This window comes from Telopea speciosissima, chromosome 4, assembly GCF_018873765.1.
Source record: "Telopea speciosissima isolate NSW1024214 ecotype Mountain lineage chromosome 4, Tspe_v1, whole genome shotgun sequence".
NCBI classification, from domain to species: Eukaryota; Viridiplantae; Streptophyta; class Magnoliopsida; order Proteales; family Proteaceae; genus Telopea; species Telopea speciosissima.
The window spans coordinates 63283919-63307835 of NC_057919.1; the positions used below are offsets into that span (position 1 = coordinate 63283919).

General features: G+C 46.2%; 1 protein-coding gene across 2 annotated transcripts; it reads left to right on the top strand.

Moving 5' to 3' along the window:
- Positions 1-6232: 6232 nt before the first annotated feature.
- Positions 6233-22854, top strand: LOC122657793 (monothiol glutaredoxin-S2-like). Of its 2 annotated transcripts, none has more exons than XM_043852589.1 (2): positions 6233-6299; positions 22477-22854. In XM_043852589.1, the coding sequence occupies exon 2, from the start codon at positions 22505-22507 to the stop codon at positions 22811-22813; it is 309 nt and encodes a 102-aa protein (XP_043708524.1). In that variant the 5' UTR covers positions 6233-6299; positions 22477-22504; the 3' UTR covers positions 22814-22854. The 2 variants fall into 2 exon arrangements, with proteins under 2 accessions (XP_043708524.1, XP_043708523.1); XM_043852588.1 differs by having other exon boundaries at positions 6234-6286; positions 22466-22854.
- The last annotated feature ends 1063 nt before the right edge of the window (positions 22855-23917 follow it).

Below are 23917 nucleotides of genomic sequence, written 5' to 3' on the forward strand. Positions count from 1 at the left end.
TAATTCTTGTCTCTTGTTGAGGTATTTTCATCCAATAACTTGCTTGTTTCATATTCGTTGGGATGTAAAGTAGCCAAAAGTATATGTTGTTCACATTGATCTCATTATTCACGTCCATGCACTAGGGATTTCACACGGATTTTACATGTGCATTGATCTTATTCATTTCTCTTCACTCCAAACATCTTCTTCCTCGGTTATCATGTCTCATTTCCCTTATATGCTCTTGTCACAATACAATTTCCACATCTTGTAGACATTTCACTTCTATAATTTTATTTGTCAAGCATAAAGCTTAAGTTACCGGGGTAAGATATGCCACAAGAGGGGCGAGGGAAACATCAAATAGAGGTAATAAAAGCCTAACATAGGTTGGTTCATCAAGACAGGCAAGAAAACCCTTTATGGCTTGGGCGGTTTTAGGTGTGGTTTCAGTAAGTTGCAACCACGGTAAATCCGAGCTTTCACGAACCAATTTTGTTATTAGAAATTCATGGATTCTCAATCGGTTTCACAAAATTGAATCCACGGATGAAACCGCATGGCCCAAAAATTAAAATTTTAAAACCCACGACTTAGAGGTTTATTTCCCTCCTTCAAAACACAACTCTAATACATTTGAAGAACCAAAAGCCGCGATCGTTCTTGCTCTCACTTCCTCCTCGGTGGATTTTAGTGCTCCAAATTACTCCTCAACAACATCCAATCGCATTCAGGTAAGATCTTTCTCTCTCCCATCGAGTTCTCTCAAGGAGAAACCCCAAAACACAATTTAGGTTTTGGAAACTTGGGGTTTTTGTTTCCTTTTGCTTGGTAGGTTACTCACAACCTAATCTTAACCATTTTCTCATCATAAGCAACCTATACAAGGGCTTGCATACAATCTTGGCATCTAACTCAAGGATTTAGGTTGGATTTTGGAAAAACCAAAACCTACTCGAATTTTCCTCTTCTCTTTTGCCATGTATGAATCGGTCTTACTAGATAGGGCTTAGTTTACATTCTCAGAGTTGTCACAAGCCAACTTTACTTGTTTCTCAAGATTCAAACTTCCAATCACAAAATCTGAAATTTCTTTTTGAAGCCCAAGCCATACTCCATGATCGAACAAGTCTACTTCTTGTTTGAACTTACTACTTTGTATAAAATATCATGTCCTAGGCATAATATGACCATGAATCTTCATTATTTATCATGTCCTTCACATAATGGCCATGCCTTTCCTTTTTTTTTTTTTTTTTCCCAACTTCTTAGATCACAATTGGATAAAATCAAAAAATTTTTTTTTTTTTTAGCCTAAGAATCCTGCTGAAATTTAATTTGCTTTGGAAGGAAAATCAAGGGCTAGGTTTTGAACTTCACAACCTTACATTGATCATCTACTTAGGCCTTAGCATTCAAGGTACAAATTTGCTATCAATCTTGGCTTTTAGCTGCAGGTTAAAACAATCAATGGCTCCAAGCACGTGGCGTGCATGCGTGGAACAAGTTGCACCAACTGTCCTAGATCCACTATGGTTTCAAAAGATAGAGGACCCGAGCTTTACCTGGACTACTTTCGCTTTAAAAAATATAGTGGAAGGGCGGGATGTAGTGTTGGATGATCTCAAAGCTTCCATGGTGGGGCGAGATTCGAGGCATTGGGGTGGACCAACATTCTCAACCTTCCCGAACCATACTACCTACAACTCATTTACCATTCTATACAAACCGACACCGAGAACCCAGGCATACGAATTATCGTGTTGTTTCATGTGTCAAGGGGGTTCCTATAGCCTTCATTGCAGACAGTTGGCCGGCGTTATCAACGTGTCCATTGGAGGAGCAAGGACCTATTGTTCACTTAGAAGGAATCCCTATACCTTAATCAAGTGGGAGGTATTGACATTCGACGACCATAAGGCAGCCTGAACCTACGAGTGGTGGATGGCTTCGATGAGGTCACGAAGCAACTCTCCAATCGACTTGGCGCCTAGAGGTATCGAGAGAGGGGTAGATGACATCGACAGCCTTTCTTGGTCGCGATGGTGGCGGTGGTGCAATGTCTAGCTCAGCTTTCTCTCAACAATTAAAGTTATCCCGGATCGAGTTCTTATAGTTCTTGTCTTAGGATGAACAACCGGGAACTTTTAGAAATGGTAGACTTGTATATTTAATCTGAGATGAACGAGAATCAAATGTTTTGAGTTGGAACAGATGAGATCTTGCATTTTGAGTTGGGAAAGACACAGTTATGCCGAAGTAGAAAATCTGGAACAATCATGGTGTTTAGATAAGTATCTTTTGATTGAGCAGATAGAATCATATGTTTTTGTTGGAATGGATGAAATCATGAATATTGAAATAAGAAAGATATGGTTGCCTTCTGGGAAGATTTGGAACAACTTGACATTTCTAATTAATCTTATATATTTTTATGTACTTGCTTACTTCTTTCTTGTTTAAATCATTGTTGATAATTATGCTTGGTTATAATTGGTTCATTATTGTTTATGAATTTTAACATATAGTTACTCATTTATGACCTACTTAAGACTCAACCAAACAATTACATAGTTGTAGCTTAACAGCCTATGGTTCAAGTCCTAAGTTTCATGTTACCTATTATCTTCTAAGTTCTTATTTCACCACAATCAGTCTTCTCCTATGTCTCGCACACAATCATTTATGTTCTTGAAGATTTTTAGTTTAGAACCTAATTGTGGAGAGTAAATCAAGAGTCCGCGAGATCGTGGTCGGCAGAGCATCATTGCTCGATACCACTGTCACGCCCCATCCCAACAAGGGATACAATACATTATAAGGGGTGACTAGGACGACGCTTGTCATCCTACTAAGCCGCCGGGATCACCGACACGGTGTCCCAACGCACAGTCATAACTAATATTAAAACAATATAATATCGAAAGTGCGGAAAGGAAAATATTACATTCCAAATGATCAATAGTTTTGCGGAAGCGTATAAAATCAATAGTTACAAAATGATCAAAGTCTAGATGATAAATCGTAGTTAATCCATTTTTCATTACCATCTAATAATGATCAACAAGGATATAACAAGAATGTTTATACATGGGCCTACGCCCTAAAATAAACAAAAGGGGGAACAAGTCCCTAGAATTCTCACGGCCCATAGGCACAATCGTCACAAGGACACCCGTTGCCATGTTCCTCCAACATAGCTTCCGCTCCTCCGCACCGCATCATGATCTAAAAATTGTGTACACGAGGGGTTAGCTCCACTGAGCCGTGAGGGGATGGGGATGCACAAACACGCAATTCACATAGTCCAATGATGCATGCACATGTTAAGTCCATTTTTCCACCTAACAAACAACTAAGTCAATGGCATATGCTATCGTGACAACTCGGGAGACACTGTGGGTCACTTAACTTATCGCCACAATGAAACCTCAATTGTCACGTGGGACCTACGCCGATCGAAGCCTCCAAGACCACTCTGCAGTGGCACCCTCGATAACCAATACTACCATGATCGGCCTCTCCCACCTCCACGGAATCCGGTGTCTGATTACCCAACACCTAAACCCCCGTTGGTAAGGGTCGTAGCATAAGGGTGTGAAATCCTAGCCACAATATACTACATGCAGTCCTATCGTCCCGAGAGGTAATCCGGCGCATCAACTTTTCATCCGGTTTAGTGCCGTTACACAAGACGGCACGGCGCATCGATTCAACATGACATTCAACAAAATTTCTTCATAAATGTATATAGTGTTCGGGTTGACACCGGTACCCACCAAGACCGAGACCCATCAAGGTATCACATTACCAATCAACATTATAACAATTGTATATAAGAGTATGCAATATGCACAAACATGCTTATTAATTATAATGATTACATAATATATAATGCAATAATAATAACAAGCCCAAACAACCAAACCCACTCACAACGTATACGTCCAGCACCACGATTATCGGTTGTCGCCTCGATCAAGCAATAAGCCACAAAAGTGAATATATTAACCTATACAAAGAGTGGAATAAGGTTACACGAGCGAAAGGAACGGATCCCCAAAGGTCTCCCATAAACACTTAAGTATAAGGTTTCGAGACGAAGTGGTTGCAGGAGTGGTTTCATGCCCAAATTCCGCAACCACATGTAAATCCTAGGAAACCGGGGTTCGGGACGCTTTTAGTCAAGGTCGGATGCGATGTGGTTTCGTAAAACTAAACCGAGTGTAAATCCGACCTTCACAGGGGCTCAGGACAATTTTGGTCAAGGTCGGATGCGGATGTGGTTTTAAAATCAAACCGAGTGTAAATCCGACCTTCACGAATCCTTCTCGGGAAGGTAATTTGGGGTGGTTTCTTGCAGTCCGAAACCACATGTAAATCCTAGCTAACCAGGGGCTTAGGATAGTTTTAGTCAAGGTCGGATGCGAGATGTGGTTTCGTAAAACTCGAATCCGAGTGTAAAACCACATACCGCAGAACCGAAAATTGAAGGGTTTCTCCCTAGGGATTCATTTTTCAAGGGGTTTAAAGGTAGGGAGGCTTCAAAAAACTTCCTCCTAGGTCCATTAGGGTTCTAAGACCTCATTAGGTCCATGTAATCCCATGGATTTAAGAGAAAACAAAGAGAACCTAAATTAGGACATAATATGGTAGAAACCTTAAATTTCTTAAATGGAAAGAGATTACTTAGGCTTAGGGCTTGTAATGGAGTGAAATAACTCCACCATAGTCTAGGTTTAGAGGTTCCATCGATTCCTTGGGTTCCAAGAGAACCCTAGGTTGAATTTCTCCCATTTCCCAAACCTCAAAAATCAAAATAGATGAAGAGATGTGGGTTTGAATGACTTACCTACCCCCAATATAGAAGGCTCCATGTTGAGGCTCCAAGAAGTGCTCTTCCAACCTCCAACCAAGTTTCTCCACCCTTCTTCCTCCTTCTCTCCTTCCTTCTTCCTTCTTTTTCTTCTTTCTTCTTTCTCCTTTCTCTCCTCTTTCTCTCCTCCACGATTTAGGTTAGATGGGAGAAGAATTGAAATGAATGCTTCTCCCCCTTTGTCTTATTTAAAGAAAATGGACCTTGGATCCTCTAAGTTAAATGGGTCAAATAGCTAAATGGATGGATCCAAGATAAATGGGTCATTAGGCTAAATGGGTAGTTTAAGTTAAATGGGTCACCCAAGTTAAATGGGTACTCTAAGTTAGATGGGTCAAATAGAGTCAAATGGGCCTCTTAACTAAATGGGCCTGCCCACAGGTTTCAAATAGAAAAGAACCCACTTGGGGATGGGTCCATCCACCATGGGATTATAAGCCCATCACACGCTCCCTTAAATAAGTGGGACCCACAAATGGAATATTTCCAACTCAACTAAAATAGCCCGGCTGTCCAAATCTTGACCCGTACTTCGAGGGCATCAAGAGAAAGGGTAAATAAATAACCTTAAGGGCTAGAACTTACTATTTCCTTGTCATGGTTTGTCCCCCGTGACTCGAATAGTTTCTCCACAGGTAAACCCGCACCTGTGGTCAATAATTTTGTAGCTGGGTTTGACCACCAGTGAGAACAGCTCACCAGCATACGTGGCAGTGATAACCACACATCACGGGGAAGAAATAATAATTAATTATGATCCGGGGTGCGGGTGTAACACCTACGGCATTGTTGTATGCACTTTTAGGCCATTTTGGTGCGTTTCGAAGACAAAACGAATAATAACCACATCATTTTTTGAACTGAGATGAGGTTTCACCAATAACACAAAGTGCATTGAAAACCCTCAAGTGAAGGAATTCTTCCTTGTCCATGACTTTAATTAAAACACAATTCTTAATTAGAAGAAGGGGCAGTTTAAACAAAATGTAGAGGGTGATTTTGTCATTCAAAAGAACTGTACGGTCGTCACATAAGCCACATTAATCACATTCCACAAATCCGCCACAGAGAGAATATTTTTGCAACTTGTGATTCCTTCTTTCACCAGAGAAAGACATATTGGGTGTCATTATCAAAGTAATGATATGATCAAAAGCTCTAATAGGAGAGAATCCACTGAAATATCTCTAAAAAGAACATTCTTATTAATTTGCTTTGTGGGCGATGGAGGGTAGCTAGAAAAGGACAAAGAAAAGAAAAGAAAAGAAAAGATTTTCCCATTTAAACAAAGCAGCAGTACACACCCTGATCAACCATCTTGTATAAATAGAGATCAATTGGAACTAAGGTTCCTCACAGAAAAAAAAAAAAAACCCAAAGCTAGTTTTCAAGCTCCTTAGTTACTTCTCTTCTTTGCACTCTTGCTTCTCAGTTCTTAATTTCTTTCTTGATCTGTTGTAACAATGGAGAGACTGTCGATGTTGTCCAAACAAAAGCCAGTGGTAATCTTCAGCAGGAGCTCCTGCGGCATGTGCCACACTGTCAAGACTCTCATCTGCAACTTTGGAGCCAGCCATTTGGTCCATGAGCTTGACGAGGACCCAAACGGACGGGAACTGGAGAGAGCACTCACCAGGTTAGGGTGTAACCCAGTTGTTCCGGTTGTGTTCATAGGTGGAAAATTGATTGGCGGAGCAAATGAGGTCACGGAACGTCTGATGAATGGTACTCTTAAAGATACTCTCATCCAAGCAAATGCAATATGGGTTTAACATCAAATTACGCGGTTCTAATACTATGTTAGAAAATAACTTCTTCGTATACACCGGTTTTTGCTTCGGTAGTATAGAATGGATTAGGTATTAATATATGTTCTAATATAAATCTACTTGAATAAGGAATCAGGCTGTGGTGGGTCTCACTGGATAGAACCCATCCAACCTAAAACTCTTGTTTTTCCTATTAATAATAGCTGGAGGCAACAATCTGTTTATTTCAAACTTGATATACAAGGTGTATTGCTTTAAGCAACTTTGTGCTTAAACCCTAAACCCTAACAATACTTTCCATATATAGAATTGTTATAAGAGCCTCTTTATACCAGCCTACTTTTGCTTGTAACCTCCTTTTATGTAACTTATAATAAAGTTGAGCTTTTCATAAGTCTTGGTTAATATTATATAATTACAGCCATCTTTTTATGCCTCACATAACATTTGAGCTTATGATTGAAACGGGTAGAGTTTGTTATTGGAAAAGCATCTTTCATAGTACTATTATGTCTTGCATTTCACCACTTTGCCTTAATGGATTCTTCCCATGGGACAAGAATAACATTAAACATATATGCGTAAGTCAAATCAAGGGTTATAAAATATGAAAAGATTAGTGGTGTTTCCTTAGAAAATTTGAGAATACATTACTATTGAGAGAAACCAGAAAAAATTCTTTTTTCGGTTTATTACCACATGTGATATAGATTCAGTCCATTATGGTAACTCTAATATTGAGTTTATAATGGTGGGTTTTTTTTTTTTTTGGTGGTGAGTGTGAAAAATATATTCAATAGAGCGTTGAAAGTACAACACTTAAAAAAGGAGGAAGGGGGGAGGGAGGGGGCATATTGACAAAGCCGATCCTCGCCATGGAGTTCCTAATGATTTGGACTAATATTTGATGAGATAAAACTGAAAGCATGTTCAAGAAATGATCAACATACATACCAATGGTGTTATTCAAATGGTTTGTGTCGTCGATGCTCAAAACAAAGTTGATATTAGATAGTCATTCCATGTCTTTTCAAGGATGAATTCAGCCGAAGATGGTGGGAAGTGAACAATTAAGCCTTGTAAGTGCAAGTGACGATGATGATGGGGTGATGTCATCAAACTGGAGAATTGACTCCTCTTCAAGTGGGTTTTGAATAATATCATCACTTACATCATTTTGGAAATGAAAAAAAAGGGGAGAATGATGAAGGCTCAGCTAGGCCACTGAAACTCGGATCAGGAGAGTGATAAAAATAAACTCCAATATACTTGAACTTGGATTCAGGATTTTCCAGAACTGCGGCAGTTTTGGATAATAAATATGACTCTCTGTATATAACTTGGAATGAGTTGATTCCAAATTCAAATGAAAGAAGACTCGTGGGACTAAAAGTTTATGAAATATTGTTTTCTCAGATTCTAATTGTAGGATGGTGAAAATTGACTGTGAAAATATGACTTGTGTAAAGATGAATTTTAATTTGGAAATGGAAGAAAAAAAAAGAAAAAAAAAAAAACACAATGAAGTAATTTTGGATTTTCGTAAAAAGGAAAACTATGAGATTAAAATAATTCTCTTTTAAAATGTGTTGCAACACCAAGAGTGTTGTTGTAACACTAGAAAAGCACCAACTCTTCAAGGATGGTGAGAAACTCTTATAGATTTCAATGAGAACTCTTCAAAGTTCAAGGGAATGCAATGAGCACTTTATGTTATCAAAACTCAATGCATTACAATCAACATAACTATGCCTTTTATAGACAAATAAAGAAATCCCTAAAAATTATTGTAGCATCTCAATCCTTGATCTTAATGAGATTAAAAGACAAAAAGAAAAATCCAAAAAAAAAACATAGGGGTTGTACTTGTCATAGATGCTTCTAGCTTATTTGTAATCATCAAAAAAGACTCTTGGGGGAAGTACTTGAAGGAGCTTAGACCAAGAGAATCTTTGGGAGAAGGGCTGACATATCATCAAGCACTAAGGAGATGACTCTTCAAGTTATTTGGGCTAGATTTTTAGAACTGATGGGGCCGGCCGGTCCTATAATATGGGGTAATAATTGGTCTTGACTTGGCCCTGGGCCTTGTGGATTTTAGGGGCTTGGACCTTGATATGGGCTGACCTCCTAAGTGGCTCTTATGTAGCAAAATGATGCATTTGTGCTGCATCATTCTAACTATTGGATAAAGAGATCTTGGTTTGGATTAGTCATATATACATTGCTGACCTTTAGCCAAAAAAAAATTTGGATTAGTCATATGCCAAATTTTATACTCAAATTAAAACATATTCCTTCCTGTGTATGCCCATGCATTCCTACAGCATCTCGTCGACTACTGTGAGCTCTCCCATAGTCTTGAATTTTCAAAGCTCGATATTGCCACAAAATTTGGACCCTCTAATAGAATTGGGCTTTCAAATAATCATAGGTACACCCAGACATATTCTACATAAATTTTCCTATCCACTAATTTGTTAATTATCATCAGGGTCCTTGCACATAAACTTTGGGGAAAATGTTGTATGTATTGCTAATGTGTAAACCTACCTCTCTCTCTCTCTCTCTCTCCTCTTCTCTTGATACACTCACTTTCCTCCTAAACGCACTCTATCTCCTCCTTACCATGTGGGTCCCCATGTAGACGAACCATGTGGTACCCCTTCCCATGCTCCTATTGACCTAATGTGAGAGACTCCCTCCCTCACCGGAAATGTGTGTAGATCTCCCTTGCCCTTAATGTATGTCCATACATACCTATAGTGTCCCAATGACTATTGTGAGCTCTCCCACAGCCTTGGATTTTTAAAGTTCCATTCTGTTACAAAATTTGGAACCTGGCATATGATAGAATCGGGCTTTGAATACAATATTATATCATAATTTTTAAATAATCAGGGGTATATCTAGTTGCATTCCACATAAATTTTCTTTTCCGCTAATTTTCTAATTATCATCAAGGGCCTTGCACATAAACTTTAGGGAAAAGGTTGTACGTATTGCTAATTTGAGACCCTTTCATACTCTAACTCCTCTTGACACTATTTTTCCTCTGCACTCTATCTTCGCTTCAACATATAGGTCTCTGATACATCCAATATTCACCGGGCCAATCAACGACCGCCACGTGTCACAAACGACCCGCTCCATAGCCAAGGGGAACGAACCGGGGTCCCAGCACCTGGGCGCGGCCTCACCCAGGCGCGGCCACCACTCGGGCACGGCCTCACATAGGCGCGGCCACACATCCGGGCTCGGCCTCACCCAGGAGCGGCCACCACTCGGGCGCGGCCTCACCTAGGCGCGGCCACACATCCAGGCGCGGCCTCACCCAGGCACAACATCGTGGGCACGTGAGGTGGGGGCTACCCACCTATGACCTGATCGTATCGCTACAGACTCATGTCACCACCAGGACTCTAGGCAGCCACTTAGAAGTCACGTCACCCAGACGGATTCAAGCACCAAGGACGTTATCACCACACGCGGGTATCTATCCACCAAGGATCTTGATACCACTAGGACACTCCCTCCCGTGGGGAGATGATCAATCAGGATAGAGCCCCGTTACCCAGGGCCTCTATCCACTCAACGGGACAATCGCCATCAAACTGGGACTCTCCACACCGTCATACGCTGCTATAAAAGGCAAGGTACACAACCCCATCAGGGGACATCTAAACTCATACTGAATAAACACTATTCATCTATTTGCGCCACGAGATCTAACTTTGGCATCGGAGAGCCCTAGGCCGGAACCACACCGGTTCTCTCTGTTGACCCCTTGGTCCACTTACAGGTGACGGCACTCGCAGGACCGCTCGACGATTTCTTGACCCAACAGATTGGCGCCGTCTGTGGGAATGACGCTAGCCATTACATCTACTAGCTCGCTTCCATACTCATTCAATGGCACGAAGGAAGACTACCACCACCAACAACGGAGCAAGGAATGGATCACCACCCCCAGAGTGCTCTCGCCGCAGAGCCAACGACCAGGACCATGTCCCTCTGGAGGAAGAGATTCCCCTTAATGACCAGTTCGTGATCAACAAGCCCAACAATAACGAGGCCGACGATGTGGTGGTGGAGGTGATACCTGACCCCAATGCTCCAGCCATTGTGGGTCAGATCAATGACCTGTAACGACAGATCCTCGATGAACAACGACTCTTTCGAGAATACTTAACGCAGCGTGCGACATCTCACCGTCGAAGGACTTCACCATCAGCAAGGGTGGAGTCCGTACCCCGACAAGAACCGAACCCTAGGAGATCATCTCCGAGGGGCGTGAGATCTGAGAGACTTGCGCAACAGGCAACCCCCACTCCGCAGCGGGGGGAGCCTTCCCAGTATCCCAGGAGAATAAGAGACCTCTCGCCACGGTTAGAACGTGGGAGGACGCCAACACCGAGGGCAAGGGTGTCTAGCCCGCAGAGGTCGGTCCGGAGGTCTGTGTTCGACGGACGACTGGAAGAAGGTCACATACCACGACGAAGCCGGACCTACAAAGAAGAAAGCCCCTCACCTTCACGACAGGGTTCATCACGGCGTGACCATTCACCATCCTGCCAACACTCAAGGCGAGAGGGGACATCCAGGAGAGAGCGTGAACGGGGTCACAGCGAACGTCCGGCCAGGCATGGAGGACAGACACGGGACGAGGAGCTCGATCAAAGACTCTGCGACCTGGATGAGAAGCTGGAAGGGTTGAAGAAGCAGACCAAAGGCGAGACGCATTCCATACCTGGACAACACCCATTCTCGGCAGAGATCATGTCAGCCACACTACCTTCCAGGTTTCGACTACCCACCTTTGAACTCTACAGTGGTACCACTGACCCTAATGACCACATCAACTACTTTAATGGCATGATGACGCTGTATGGGGGGTCGGACGTGGTCTCCTGTCGGGCATTCCCGGCATCCCTCAAGGGAGCAGCCACATCATGGTTCTCCAGGCTACGATCGAGATCTATATGCTCGTTCACAGAGCTATGCGAACAGTTCGTCACCCGCTTCCAAAGCAGCGTCAAGCAGAAGAAGACCACCGTGAACGTGGTACAGAACCCTGGGGAATCTCTCAGGGAATACGTTACCAGGTTCACCAAGGAGTCCCTGGAGGTTCGAGACCTGGATGATCAGACACAGCATGCAGCCCTAGCAGGAGGTATTAGGGACCTGGACTTGATCAAGGACTTGGCACGTCATGAGACCAGGACTATGAAAGAGCTCTTGGAGCGGTGGACCGAGTTTGCAAATATGGCCGAGGTACTACAAGCTAGAACGAAAATAATCGAGGCCAAGCCACAGGACAACAAGAGGTCAGCGCCTGATGATCGCAAAGAGGGTAAGAGGTCGAGGACAGAGCGCTGACAAGAGAAGAGCGACCGCCCATCTAGGAGGACAGACCGCCGCTTAGAGAGAAGTAAGAGGGCAAGCACCCCCGAGTTCACACCACTGAACACCACCGGGTCCCAGATACTCATGCGGATCCAGGACTGTGACCTACTCCATTGGCCACGACCCATGCTAGCAGGACCAGAGAAGCGGAACCCTAACAAATATTGTCTCTTCCACAAAGAGAATGGGCACAACACAGAGGAGTGCTATCAATTGAAGAGAGAGATAGAACAACTGGTAAGAGTAGGAAGCTTGAACAAGTATGTGAAGGGGAGACGTGACAACCGCCCAGGCCAAGAGATCGAGGTCGCGACGGGGACAGAGTGGAACCGAGACAAGAAGAAAGAAGAACAGATCGAGAGAGAGACCGCCCAAAAGAGCGGAGAGATGCAACAGAACCTAGTGGCACCAAGGGACCTCCTATCCTTACCATACTTGGAGGACCGGGGCAAGAGTCTACCAGAAAAGCTAAAGCTCATGCCAGGTTCGTGGGAGTGGCAGAGAAGCCCAGCAAGATAGCCAGGACCGAGGCAGTGATCTCCTTCTCGGATGAAGACCTGGAAGGACTAAACTTCCCACATGAAGATGCCCTGGTAGTACAGGTGGAGGTAGCCAATCGACCTGTACACAGGGTACTGATAGACATAGGGGCGTCTGTTGACGTACTCTCCTTGGACGCCTGTCGACAGTTCGGGTTCGGGGATGACCAGCTCAAACAAGAGCCCACTTATCTCCATGGATTCTCAGGTGCCACCGCCTCCATCAGAGGTACCATAGAACTACCCGTCACCTTCGGGGTACACCCTCAATAAGTAACCATCATGGTGAATTTCATGGTAGTCAAGTCTGTGGTGTCCTTCAACGGCCTCTTAGGGCGACCATCACTGACAGCCCTTAGAGGAGTCATATCGCCACTTCACCTGAAGATGAAGTTCCCCACTGAGAATGGGGTAGGCGAAGTCCGAGGAGATCAGAAGAAAGCAAGGGAGTGCTATGCCACCTTCATGAAAAAGAACAATGGCAACACCCGTGGAATGGCACTCTGCCTAGAGAGCATGGTCAGTGACCAGAGAGATGAACTGACAGAGAGAAGGGGAAGGCCAGTGGAAGACCTCATCCCATGGCCCCTCAGCCAGGACGACCCCTCCAAGGTCGTTCAGGTGGGCTCGCTGCTAAACAAAGAACAGAAAGAAGGGCTTGGACACCTCCTCCAAGCGAACATAGATGTCTTCGCATGGTCGACCTCTGACATGCCGGGAATACCACGTTCCATAGAGGAACACCGACTACATGTCGACCCAACCAGGAAGCCCGTTCAACAGAAGCGGCGTAACTTCGCCCTCGATCGACAAGCAGCAATCAAGGAGGAGGTCGAGAAGTTAAGCCGATCAGGGTTCATCAGAAAGGAGAAGTTCCCAACCTGGCTCTCCAGCGTGGTCATTGTACCAAAGCCAAGTGGGAAGTAGTGGAGGATGTGTGTCGACTATACCGACCTGAACAAGGCATGCCCAAAAGATGAGTACCCACTGCCCAGGATCGACCTACTGATCGACGCCACCGTCGGTCATGAGATGCTGAGTTTCATGGACGCCTACTCCGGATACAACCAGATCCTCATGTATGAGGATGATGAGTCTTACACCGCATTCCGGACGGACAAAGAGAACTACTGCTACAACGTCATGCCATTCGGGTTAAAGAATGCAGGGGCCACCTATCAGAGGATGGTCAACAAGATGTTCGAGGAGCAGATCGGGCGCAACATGGAGTTATATGTGGATGACATGCTCGTGAAAAGCATCCACGCCAACCAACACCTGACCGACCTAGAGGAGGCATTCGTAGTACTGAGGAGGAACCAGATGAAGCTAAACCCTGTAAAGTGCGCCTTCGGCGTAACGTTAGAAAAATTCCTGGGGTTCATGGTCTCAGTCCGTGGAATAGAAGCCAACCCATCTAAGATCAAGGCCATCCAAGAGATGGCACCTCCTCGAACGGTCAGGGAAGTGCAGAGGTTGAATGGAAGGGTCACTGCCCTTTCCAGGTTCATGTCACGATCAGGTGATAAGTGCTTACCATTCTTCAAAACATTGAAGAACCTCCGAAGCCCTAAAGATTTCACATGGACAGAAGAGTGCCAGAAGGCGTTCGGAGAATTGAAGGAGTACCTAGAGAGCCCACCACTGCTTGGACGACCAGAACCTAACGAAGAGTTGTAGCTCTACCTGGCCGCCACCCTTGTCGCGGTCAGCCAAGATCGTCTGAAGGAAGAAGACAAAGTCCAGAGGCCCATCTATTACGTCAGCCATGTCCGATCGATGTAGAGACCAGGTACACTAGGATCGAGAAGGTAGCCTATGCATTGGTAACGGCAGCCAGGAAGCTACGACCATACTTCCAAGCCCATACCATCATAGTCCTCACGAGACCTACCCCTGAAGAAGATATCGCATGCCGGACATCTCCAGGCGATTGATAGCATGGGCGGTGGAGTTAAGTGAGCATGACATCAGGTTCCAACCAAGGACAGCCATCAAAGGCCAGGCTCTTGTAGATTTCATTGCAGAGTGTACCCGTCTCGAGATCGAGTCAAAAACAGGGGAGCCCGAAAGAGAAGGATCACGGATCGTGGGACATGTTCGTGGACGGGTCAAGCAATGCGGCAGGAAGCGGTGCGGGTCTCATATTAACCAGCCCCGAGGGATTTCGTATCCAATATGCTCTCCGATTCACCTTCCAAGCATCCAATAATGAAGCAGAGTATGAGGCATTACTAGCTGGACTCCGGGTGGCCAAAGCCATCCAAGTCACACACCTATCCACCCGGAGTGACTCCCAGCTCATGGTGAATCAGGCGAATGGAGAGTATGAGGCGAAAGATGAGAGGATGGCATCATACCTAGCACGTGCTCAAGCATTGATCGAGGGTTTCATGAAGTTTGAGATGGTTTGAGTTCCCAGGATGAGAACGCGCCGTCGGCGACGCCCTATCCAGGCTAGCCAATGAGGAACTCGAAATTTGGCTAGCGCATCTATGTTGAGATCCGCATGAGCCAACGTATAAGGAAAAACAGGTTAACGAGATCGAGGAGGGACCTAGCTAGATGGACCCTCTACTCAACTACCTCCAGAACGATGTCTTACCAGAAGACAAGGCCGAGGCAAGGAAGATCAGGATGAGAGCTGCAAAGTACACCGTCCTAGACGGGGTATTGTACAAGCGGGGGGCAACAGCACCACTACTCCGGTACCTAGGACCCAAGGGGGCAGAGTATGCCCTAGCCGAAGTCCGTGAGGGGATATGTGGAAGCCACATGGGGGGACGAGCCCAAGCCTACAAAATCCTCCGCCGAGGGACTATCGGCCACGAATGCAAGAGGAGGCCATCCAATATGCCAAGAAGTGCGAGCAATGTCGTTGTTCGCCCCGATCCCATCTACCCGCCACCAAGCCGACATCAATCCTCAACCCCATACCTTTTGCCATGTGGGGACTAGACATCTTAAGCAACTTCACCGAAAGACCGGAAATAGAAAGTACCGGTCGTCGCGATCGACTACTTCACCAAGTGGGTCAAAGCTAAACCCTTGGCCAAAATAACAGAGACAGAGATGGAGAAGTTCGTCCGCGACGGCGTCATCTGAGTTGGGTACCACGGATCCTCGTCTCGAGATAATGGAAAACAATTCAACAGCCCCAAATTCTAAGCATTCTGTCACGCTACAACATCGACTATCGGCTGTGTCGGTAGCATACCCAGTGCCAATGGTCGGGTGGAGGTCTGTAACGCTACTAGAAGGAGTCAAGAAAAGGCTAGAAGGAGCCAAAGGCAAGTGGGTAGAAGAGCTACCAGGCCCGTGGGCATACCGAACTACAGACGGATGCCCACGGGAGAAGCCCATTCCGCCTAGCATATGGCATCAAGCATTGGCGCCAGTGAGAGGTGCGCCATGTCCCATAGGGTCCTGCACTTCAATGAACGTACCTATGTCGACGGACGTGGGCGAACCTAGACTTTATAGATGAGGTCCGCGAGAGAGCACTACTAAGGAATGTTGCCTACTAGCAACGTCTCGCCCGCACTATAATGCCAGGTCAAGGAAAGGCTCTTCCACCAGGGAGATTTAGTACTACGGAGGGCAAGTGCATCACGATACCACGATGCGGAAGGCTGTCACCCAACTAGGAAGGACCCTACATAGTCTCCAAGCGAGATACGCCAAGGGACTTACCGCTTGAAGACCAGGGGCAAGAAGGTAGACCGCACGGAACTCGAACATCTAAAGAAGTACTACCAAGAGAAGCATAAGCAAAGTAGTGGTAGTGATAATGTATGCGATGCGTGAGGAGTAGCAAGAGACGACATCACTGTTTTAAGGTCAATTTGAATTTCATTCAAAATAAAGAGATGCTGCAGAAATACTTGTCTTCTTCTACCACTCAATCGAATCACTGCCATTACATTAAGGCGTCATGCCAACATTGAGGCTTTATGCCTAAGGCAACGTACCAACACTGAGGCTTTATGCCTAAGGCAACATGCCAACATTGAGGCTTCATGCCTAAGGCGACATGCCAACACTGAGGCTTCATGCCTAAGGCGATATATCAACACTGAGGCTTCATGCCTAAGGCGACATGCCAACACTGAGGCTTTATGCCTAAGGCAACATGCCAACATTGAGGCTATATGCCTAAGGCGACATGCCAACACTGAGGCTTTATGCCTAAGGCAACTTACCAACATTGAGGCTTCATGCCTAAGGCGACATGCCTACACTGAGGCTTCATGCCTAAGGCGATATACCAACACAGAGGCTTCAGGCCTAAGACGACATGCCAACACTGAGGCTGTATTCCTAAGGCGACCTGCCAACACTGAGGCTATGTGCCTAAGGCGTCATGCCAACACTGAGGCTCTACGCCTAAGGCGTTAACCAACCAAGGTTCGAGGATCACCAAGGCACGACGCCACTACCAAAATCCCATGACTATCAAGGGTCAGAGAGTATCAACGCGCAAACAATCATCAGGAGACAATGCAGTCAAAGAGAAGCAAAAGCGATCACATAGAAAAGTCATAGTAGTTACAAACTCAAGTTCAAAAAAGGAAAAAGGTTGAGACGTCTATAGGATCGGTACGGCCTTAAGGTCAAGGGATCACGAGTGGTGGGTCACCTCCGACCCAGCGGGAGACATCATGTCCACCTCAAGAGGACGCGCGACACCCCCCTCGGGCATGGCGCCTCCACCTCGACACCGAACGCTCTCCACCACGGCTACACCGGAAGCACCGCAGCAAACTCGAGAGAACCCCAAAACAGAGAAGTCATAATCGGGGTCACCTCCATGACACAAGTGGCTAAGTCCCGGACCCCTCCTTCATAGGCGGGCTAAAGCTGCGCTACTGACATATGTCGAGAACGCAGAGGATGCCTGGAACTCAGCCACGGCTCGCTCACCTGCAGATGCCGCTCCGCCTCATGCCTTCCCCTCAATGAATGAAGCTCCTCCTCCAAGGCAAGAACCCTAGCCGAGCTCTCGGCCGCACCAAAAGGTCACACGTAGCTCCTCGGACACCTCCGGAGCTTCCCGAACGCCACCGCGAGTTCCCCGACACCCTCTGCGCGTTTGCCTCGGCCCTCTCACGGCATCTATTTGTCCCTAGAGCTCCCTCTCCACGTCACGCAGGTGCGTCAGATCCGCACCTCACGAGAAGCGTGACCCTCCAATCGAAGCACCGCCTCAAGCAATACGGTGATGGACCTACAATCAACATGGCAAGCGATAAAACAATCTAAAAATAAATGGAGCAATGAACATGACGAGACAAAAAGGGATAACTCACCAAGCCATATCATGGTAGAGGGTCTCGAGCGCACAAGCATCGGTAAGCTCTGCAAGGCCATCCCGCGCTAGGGAGCCCGCCCTATCCACCCACTCCGCGACACGGCCGGCTAAGGTCGAGCCCTCCCGACGCCCAAGGTGATCACCAGGACTCACCCAAGTGGGAATATCAATGGCAAGTACCACCGGAGGAACTTGCACCTTTCCCCTTGGAAAGAGGCAATACAGAAGATCCGGAAGGAGCGACAGAGGGAGGCAGAGGCACAGAGCCTGAAACGCCATCATCATCAGGTGAAGTACGGGGAAGGAGGACACGCACACCAGAGCTCGTCATGCGAGCATGTCCTGGTCCACCCTTCCGCTTAGCTCCAACAACCACAGCGCAAGCACCACTAACATTGGTCACTCCAGTGCAGAGGGACCACCCGAGAAGCGGCCTTCCTCCACAGTTGCCACGAAGCAAATCAAGTCGACGCGTATCCACCGCATAGACCACCCAACCAATCGGATGACATATACATTCAAATACCAACATGCCAATCAAGTACAAAAGACAATGCTCTTACCAGGACTCGCTTCCAGAGAGACAGGAAGGCCTTCGAGTCCAACTCCGGACGTGGAACGGATCGCGACCAGGCACGGCTTGAGGGAGTCACCCTCAAAATCACTCACTCAAGCCCTTGATTGACCCTCTTGAGGTCAATAACTTCCCTAACAATCCGTAATGGGCATCGGGGGACCGTGGCAAAAAAGAAGCGATCCCTCCAATACTTCACGTGACTAGTGATCCCCGTGAGAAGCTCCACAGAGGCATAGGGCCCCTTGAGCACGCGGTGAGCAAAGTGATAACATCCATGGTTCCCCTTCTTCAACAGATAAAAGTGGGAGAACAGGGAACAAGAGCTGCACGCCCAGCGTGGCGAAGAAGACATAGAAACCCAAGATCACCCTCCAAGAGTTGGGCAACACCGCCCGGGGTGAGGTACCAATGCTCTAACACCAACTCGACAAAGCGAGGATAGGAAGGCGAAGGCCCTGGAGAAAAATGAACTAGTAGAGACAGATCTCACCGCACGATGAGAGAAGGCATACTCGCCAGCCCAGGAGCACGCAACATTACCTCGGCGGGAATATGGAACTCCTCACGGAGGGAGACCAAGTCGAAGGTGACAAGATACTAGCAACGGGCCCAACCTATCGCCAGGACCGACGGCCGAGGATGCCGCCCGAGGGCCGACGATCCCACTGGAACCGGAGACACTAGAAGGTCCCACACCTCCATCAGTAGCACTAGGGGAGGGTATAGAGGAGGGAGTACCCACAGAAGAAGGCGATCTGGGGAACGCTCCTCGAGGATCCAACCTCGATGAGGGGGCCAAGGTCACCCGGAGCGACATGAAGGACAAGAGAGGAATGAACTACTTACTCGAAAGCGATCTCCCGAAGCCGGTAAGAAAAATGAAAGGAATGCCACCGCAAAAGATAAACAGCAGATCCATCACATATAAGAGGAAGAAAAGAGAGGAAGAGCGAGGGTCCATCACATCCACGCCGCGGCCACCATAGGCGCGGCCTCACCGGCATGGCGCAGCCACCCCAGGCGCGGCCACACCCGCAACGTGCGGCCACCCAGGCGCAACCAGCTAGGCGCGGCCACACCCACCAGGTGCGGGCCACACCCGTAAGGCGGGGCCACCCAGGCGCGGCCACACTCGCAAGGCGCGGCTACACCCAGGCGCGGCCACCCCAAGCACGGCCACCCCGGCGCGGCCACACCCACAGGCGCGGCCATCCAGGCACGGCTACGCCCTAGGCGCGGCCTCACCGAGGCGCCGCCCTACAAAAAAAAAAAAGAGAAAAAGAAAAGGGACCGAATTTACCTCAGAGAAAAGGCAACCGCACGGGGAGACAGGCACACGACGATGACACGGCCACACCACGGGCACGATCAGGTGACAGAGATCACAAGAGGCAAGGCACTTAAGCCAAGCACCACTCAAGCCTGCCAAGCAAACCAAGGCACCAAGTGAGCACAAACCAAACATAAGGACCCAAAATCAAGCAAAGTGGATACTAGTGGAGGTGACCCAAAAACAAGCACATGGTGGGCACCAAAGAGAGGACAAAAGACAAAAAGTGGAATGCAAGGGGGGAATTAAAGAAGAGCAAAATGGGAGACAAAAAGTAAGAAAGAGAAATGAGAAGTGAAAGAAGAGAAAGTGAAAGAAAGGAACATATACCTACAAAAAACAAAAGAAGAAAAAGTGTAGGAGGAAAGGTTTGAACCCCCAACCTCTCCTACCTCATTAGTGGATTTACAGGCAAACCCCACAAGGAAAGTCTATTCGCAGCGGACCCCTCACTATGTAAAGGCATCTACTCTCTTGGACATCCTATCCCAAGAGAGTGGGGGGCAAATGATACATCCAATATTCACCGGGCCAATCAACGATCGCCACGTGTCACAGACGACCCGCTCCATAGCCAAGGGGAACGAACCGGGGTCCCAGCACCCGGGCTTGGCCAGCACCCAGGTGCGGCCTCACCCAGGGGCGGCCTCACCCAGGCGCGGCCACCACTCGGGCGCGGCCTCACCTAGGCGCGACCACACATCCGGGCGCGGCCTCACCCAGGCGCGACCACCACTCGGCCGCGGCCTCACCTAGGCGCGGCCACAGATCCAGGCGCGGCCTCACCCAGGCACAGCATCGTGGGCACGTGAGGTGGGGGCTACCCACCTATGACCCGATCGTATCGCTACAGACTCATGTCACCACCAAGACTCTAGGCAGCCGCTTAGAAGTCACGTCACCCAGACGGATTCAAGCACCAAGGACGTTATCACCACAAGCGGGTATCTATCCACCAAGGATCTTGATACCACTAGGACACTCCCTCCCGCGGGGAGATGATCAATCAGGATAGAACCCCATTACCCAGGGCCTCTATCCACTCAACGGGACAATCGCCATCAAACTGGGACTCTCCACACCGTCATACACTGCTATAAAAGGCAAGGTACACAACCCCATCGGGGACATCTAAACTCATACTGAATAAATACTATTCATCTATTTGCGCCAGGAGATCTAACTTTAGCATCGGAGAGCCCTAGGCCGGAACCACACCGGTTCTCTCTGTTGACCCCTTGGTCCACTTGCAGGTGACGGCACTCGTAGGACCGCTCGACGATTTCTTGACGCAACAGTCTCCATGTATATGAACCATGTGACACCCCTTCCCATGCTCCTATTGACCTGACAATTCCCTCCCTCACGGTAACGTACTGATCCCTTGCCCTAAACTTTTTCCATGCTTATCCAAAAATGCTTATCCAAAAATGAAAATGATGATAAGTTCGGTTTGGGCCAGTCGAGGACACATGGTGCCTTCAAGATGGTTCATCTTCATCCGACCACATAATTTTTTACATAAGCAATCTCTCTCTAAAGTGTGGACCAATACATCATAAGATAGATTCCCTTATCCCCAAAACATGAGATTTTTCATAAGCTGTTCCATCTCTCCAAGCTTCCACTTCTCACTTCTTTTTCTTTCTTTTGGGTTTCCCTTTCTTCATTTTGGATGTGAATCTTATTGTAAGAATATATCCAACCCCTCTACTCCTATCTTCCACCTCAATAGATGCTCCCAAGATAGGTATAAGGAGCAGCTGATCAAAACCCCTTCCAAACACAAATTAATTTAAGGGGAAAGTTTTCTTTCACCGGTGGAGATCGAAGGTTCAAAATTTCTTTCATTATTCCTTAACACCCATCTAAATGCATTAAATAAAGCCATTAGTGAAGGAATTCCTCTTTCTTCACTCCTTAAGGAAAACTCCATCCCTAATTAAACAAAGGGCTACGCCCAGACACATGGGGTGGGTATTTCTGCTTTCAGGGGGGCAAGGCGATCATTTTGCCCACCCCTAATATGTTTGAGTGCAGTCTACACCCCTGATACAGAGACCATTTGGCCTTAAAGGGGCAGTTTAAATAAAATGTAGAGGGTGGTAATCTTGTCATTTAAAAGAAATGTACGGTAGTCACATAAGCCACATTAGTCGAGTATGGATCATCTGCACGTACCAACAGGTGAACGTACATCTCAGAGTCAATCATATTTTAATTTTATTTCCATAAAAACCCCTCCTCCCCTTGTAAATGGCAAAAATAGAATAAGTGATTGGCTCTCAAATGTACATTCACCTGTTGATACGTGCGGAAGAACTGAACTTCATTAGTCACATTCCACAAATCCACAAATAGTGATTTGCTAAATATTTTTATTGCAACTTGTGATTCCTTCTTTTCATGATATGATCAAATGCTCTCTGATACGAGAATCCACCGAAATATCTCAAAAAGAACATTCTTATTTGCTTTGTGGGCAATGGAGGGTGGAGAAAGGACAAATTAAGAAAAGAGAAGGTTTCCCGGCCCATTCAAGCAAAGCAACAATACACCCTTACCATCTTATATAAATAGGTCTCATTGGAACTAAGGTTCCTCACAGCAAAAACCAAAGCTAGTTTTTTCTTAGTTCAGCCAAATCTCATTTCAGTTCTCTATCTCATTATTCTTTCTTTCTTTCTTTCTTTCTTTCTTGATCTGTTGTAATAATGGAGAGACTATCGATGTTGTCCAAACAAAAGCCAGTGGTGATCTTCAGCAAGAGCTCTTGTTGCATGAGCCACACTCTCAAGACTCTCATCTGTAACTACGGGGCCAACCCTTTGGTCTACGAGCTTGATGAGGAGCCAAAAGGATGGGAATTGGAAAACGCACTCATGAGGCTAGGCTGTAACCCAGTTGTTCCAGTTGTGTTCATAGGCGGGCAATTGGTTGGCGGAGCGAATGAGGTCATGGAGCGGCAGATGAATGGTACTCTTAAAGAAACACTTATCCGAGCAAATGCAATATGGGTTTAATATTCTAATACGCGGCTCTAATTTCATATTAGAAAATAATCATACACATTTGTTTTTTGAATAGTAGGTTTACTTTTGCATGTAACCTCTTTTTGTGTAACTTATAATAAAGATGAGCTTTTCATAATTCTTCCATAATATTATAATACTATACGAAGATACCGAAGTTATAATAGTAATTATAAAAATTTAAAAAAAAAAAAAAAAAAAAAAACTTGGTTACCAAACTTGGTAATTTTAATTATTAGATAGACAGATAGATAGATATAGGATTAGATTAACCGTACCACATGTTAAATGTTAAAAATATCTTTGATAATTAAAACCATTGGTCATAATGGCGGACAACTAGGGTTTCTTCGCTTTGCTCCTTAGCTTAGTTTTTTAGGTTTTTTTTTCCTCTTCCGCCGCCGTCCACGAACTATCTCCGCCATTAGTGTGTGGTCTTCAATCTCTGCCTCTGTGCGTGTTGTACTCTCCGCCTTCGTGCGTGTTTGTTTTGTTTTTTCACCACCTCATCACCAGCCTCTCCATCATGACTACCGACTCAGCCAATGAAGAGGATTCTGACGATGAAGATGATGTCGATGATGGGGTGCCTACGGTTACGCCGGCAACACTCCCCTTCGCTGTTGTTTCTTTCCCCCTCCTTTCCCTCTTCATCTATTCCAGTCTGGTCGCCGGATGGCCATATCCACAAATGGGGCCCTTTCTATTGGCACATTAGTGCATGCACGTAAAATTAGCATAGGCTACAGCCTATTTTCTAGGGAAGTGGTTGTGTCCCAACCTCTAGTTTGGATGACCCAGTCAATGGCATGTGAGATCGGGTCAATTTCTGTTCCTTAGTTTTGGATATGTATATCCATACCTTGTATTTATCATGCCCTCTATCTGTTTTATGTATTTCCTTTTTCTTTGTTTGACATTGTTGGGCGCGCATAAATGAATAACCTTTTTCTACCAAAAAAAAATCTAGAGAATTGTTTCGGCACATGAAAAATTCTGTTTGAAATGATTTTTTTTTTGGTAAAATATTTGAAATGAAACTCAACATAACCTCAAATTTTGACCTCATTCGATCTATCACATGACATAAATTCG

Excerpts from the sequence above, each read along its gene's own strand:
- LOC122657793 (XM_043852589.1), top strand. The coding sequence starts at position 22,505 with ATGGAGAGACTATCGATGTTGTCCAAACAAAAGCCAGTGGTGATCTTC.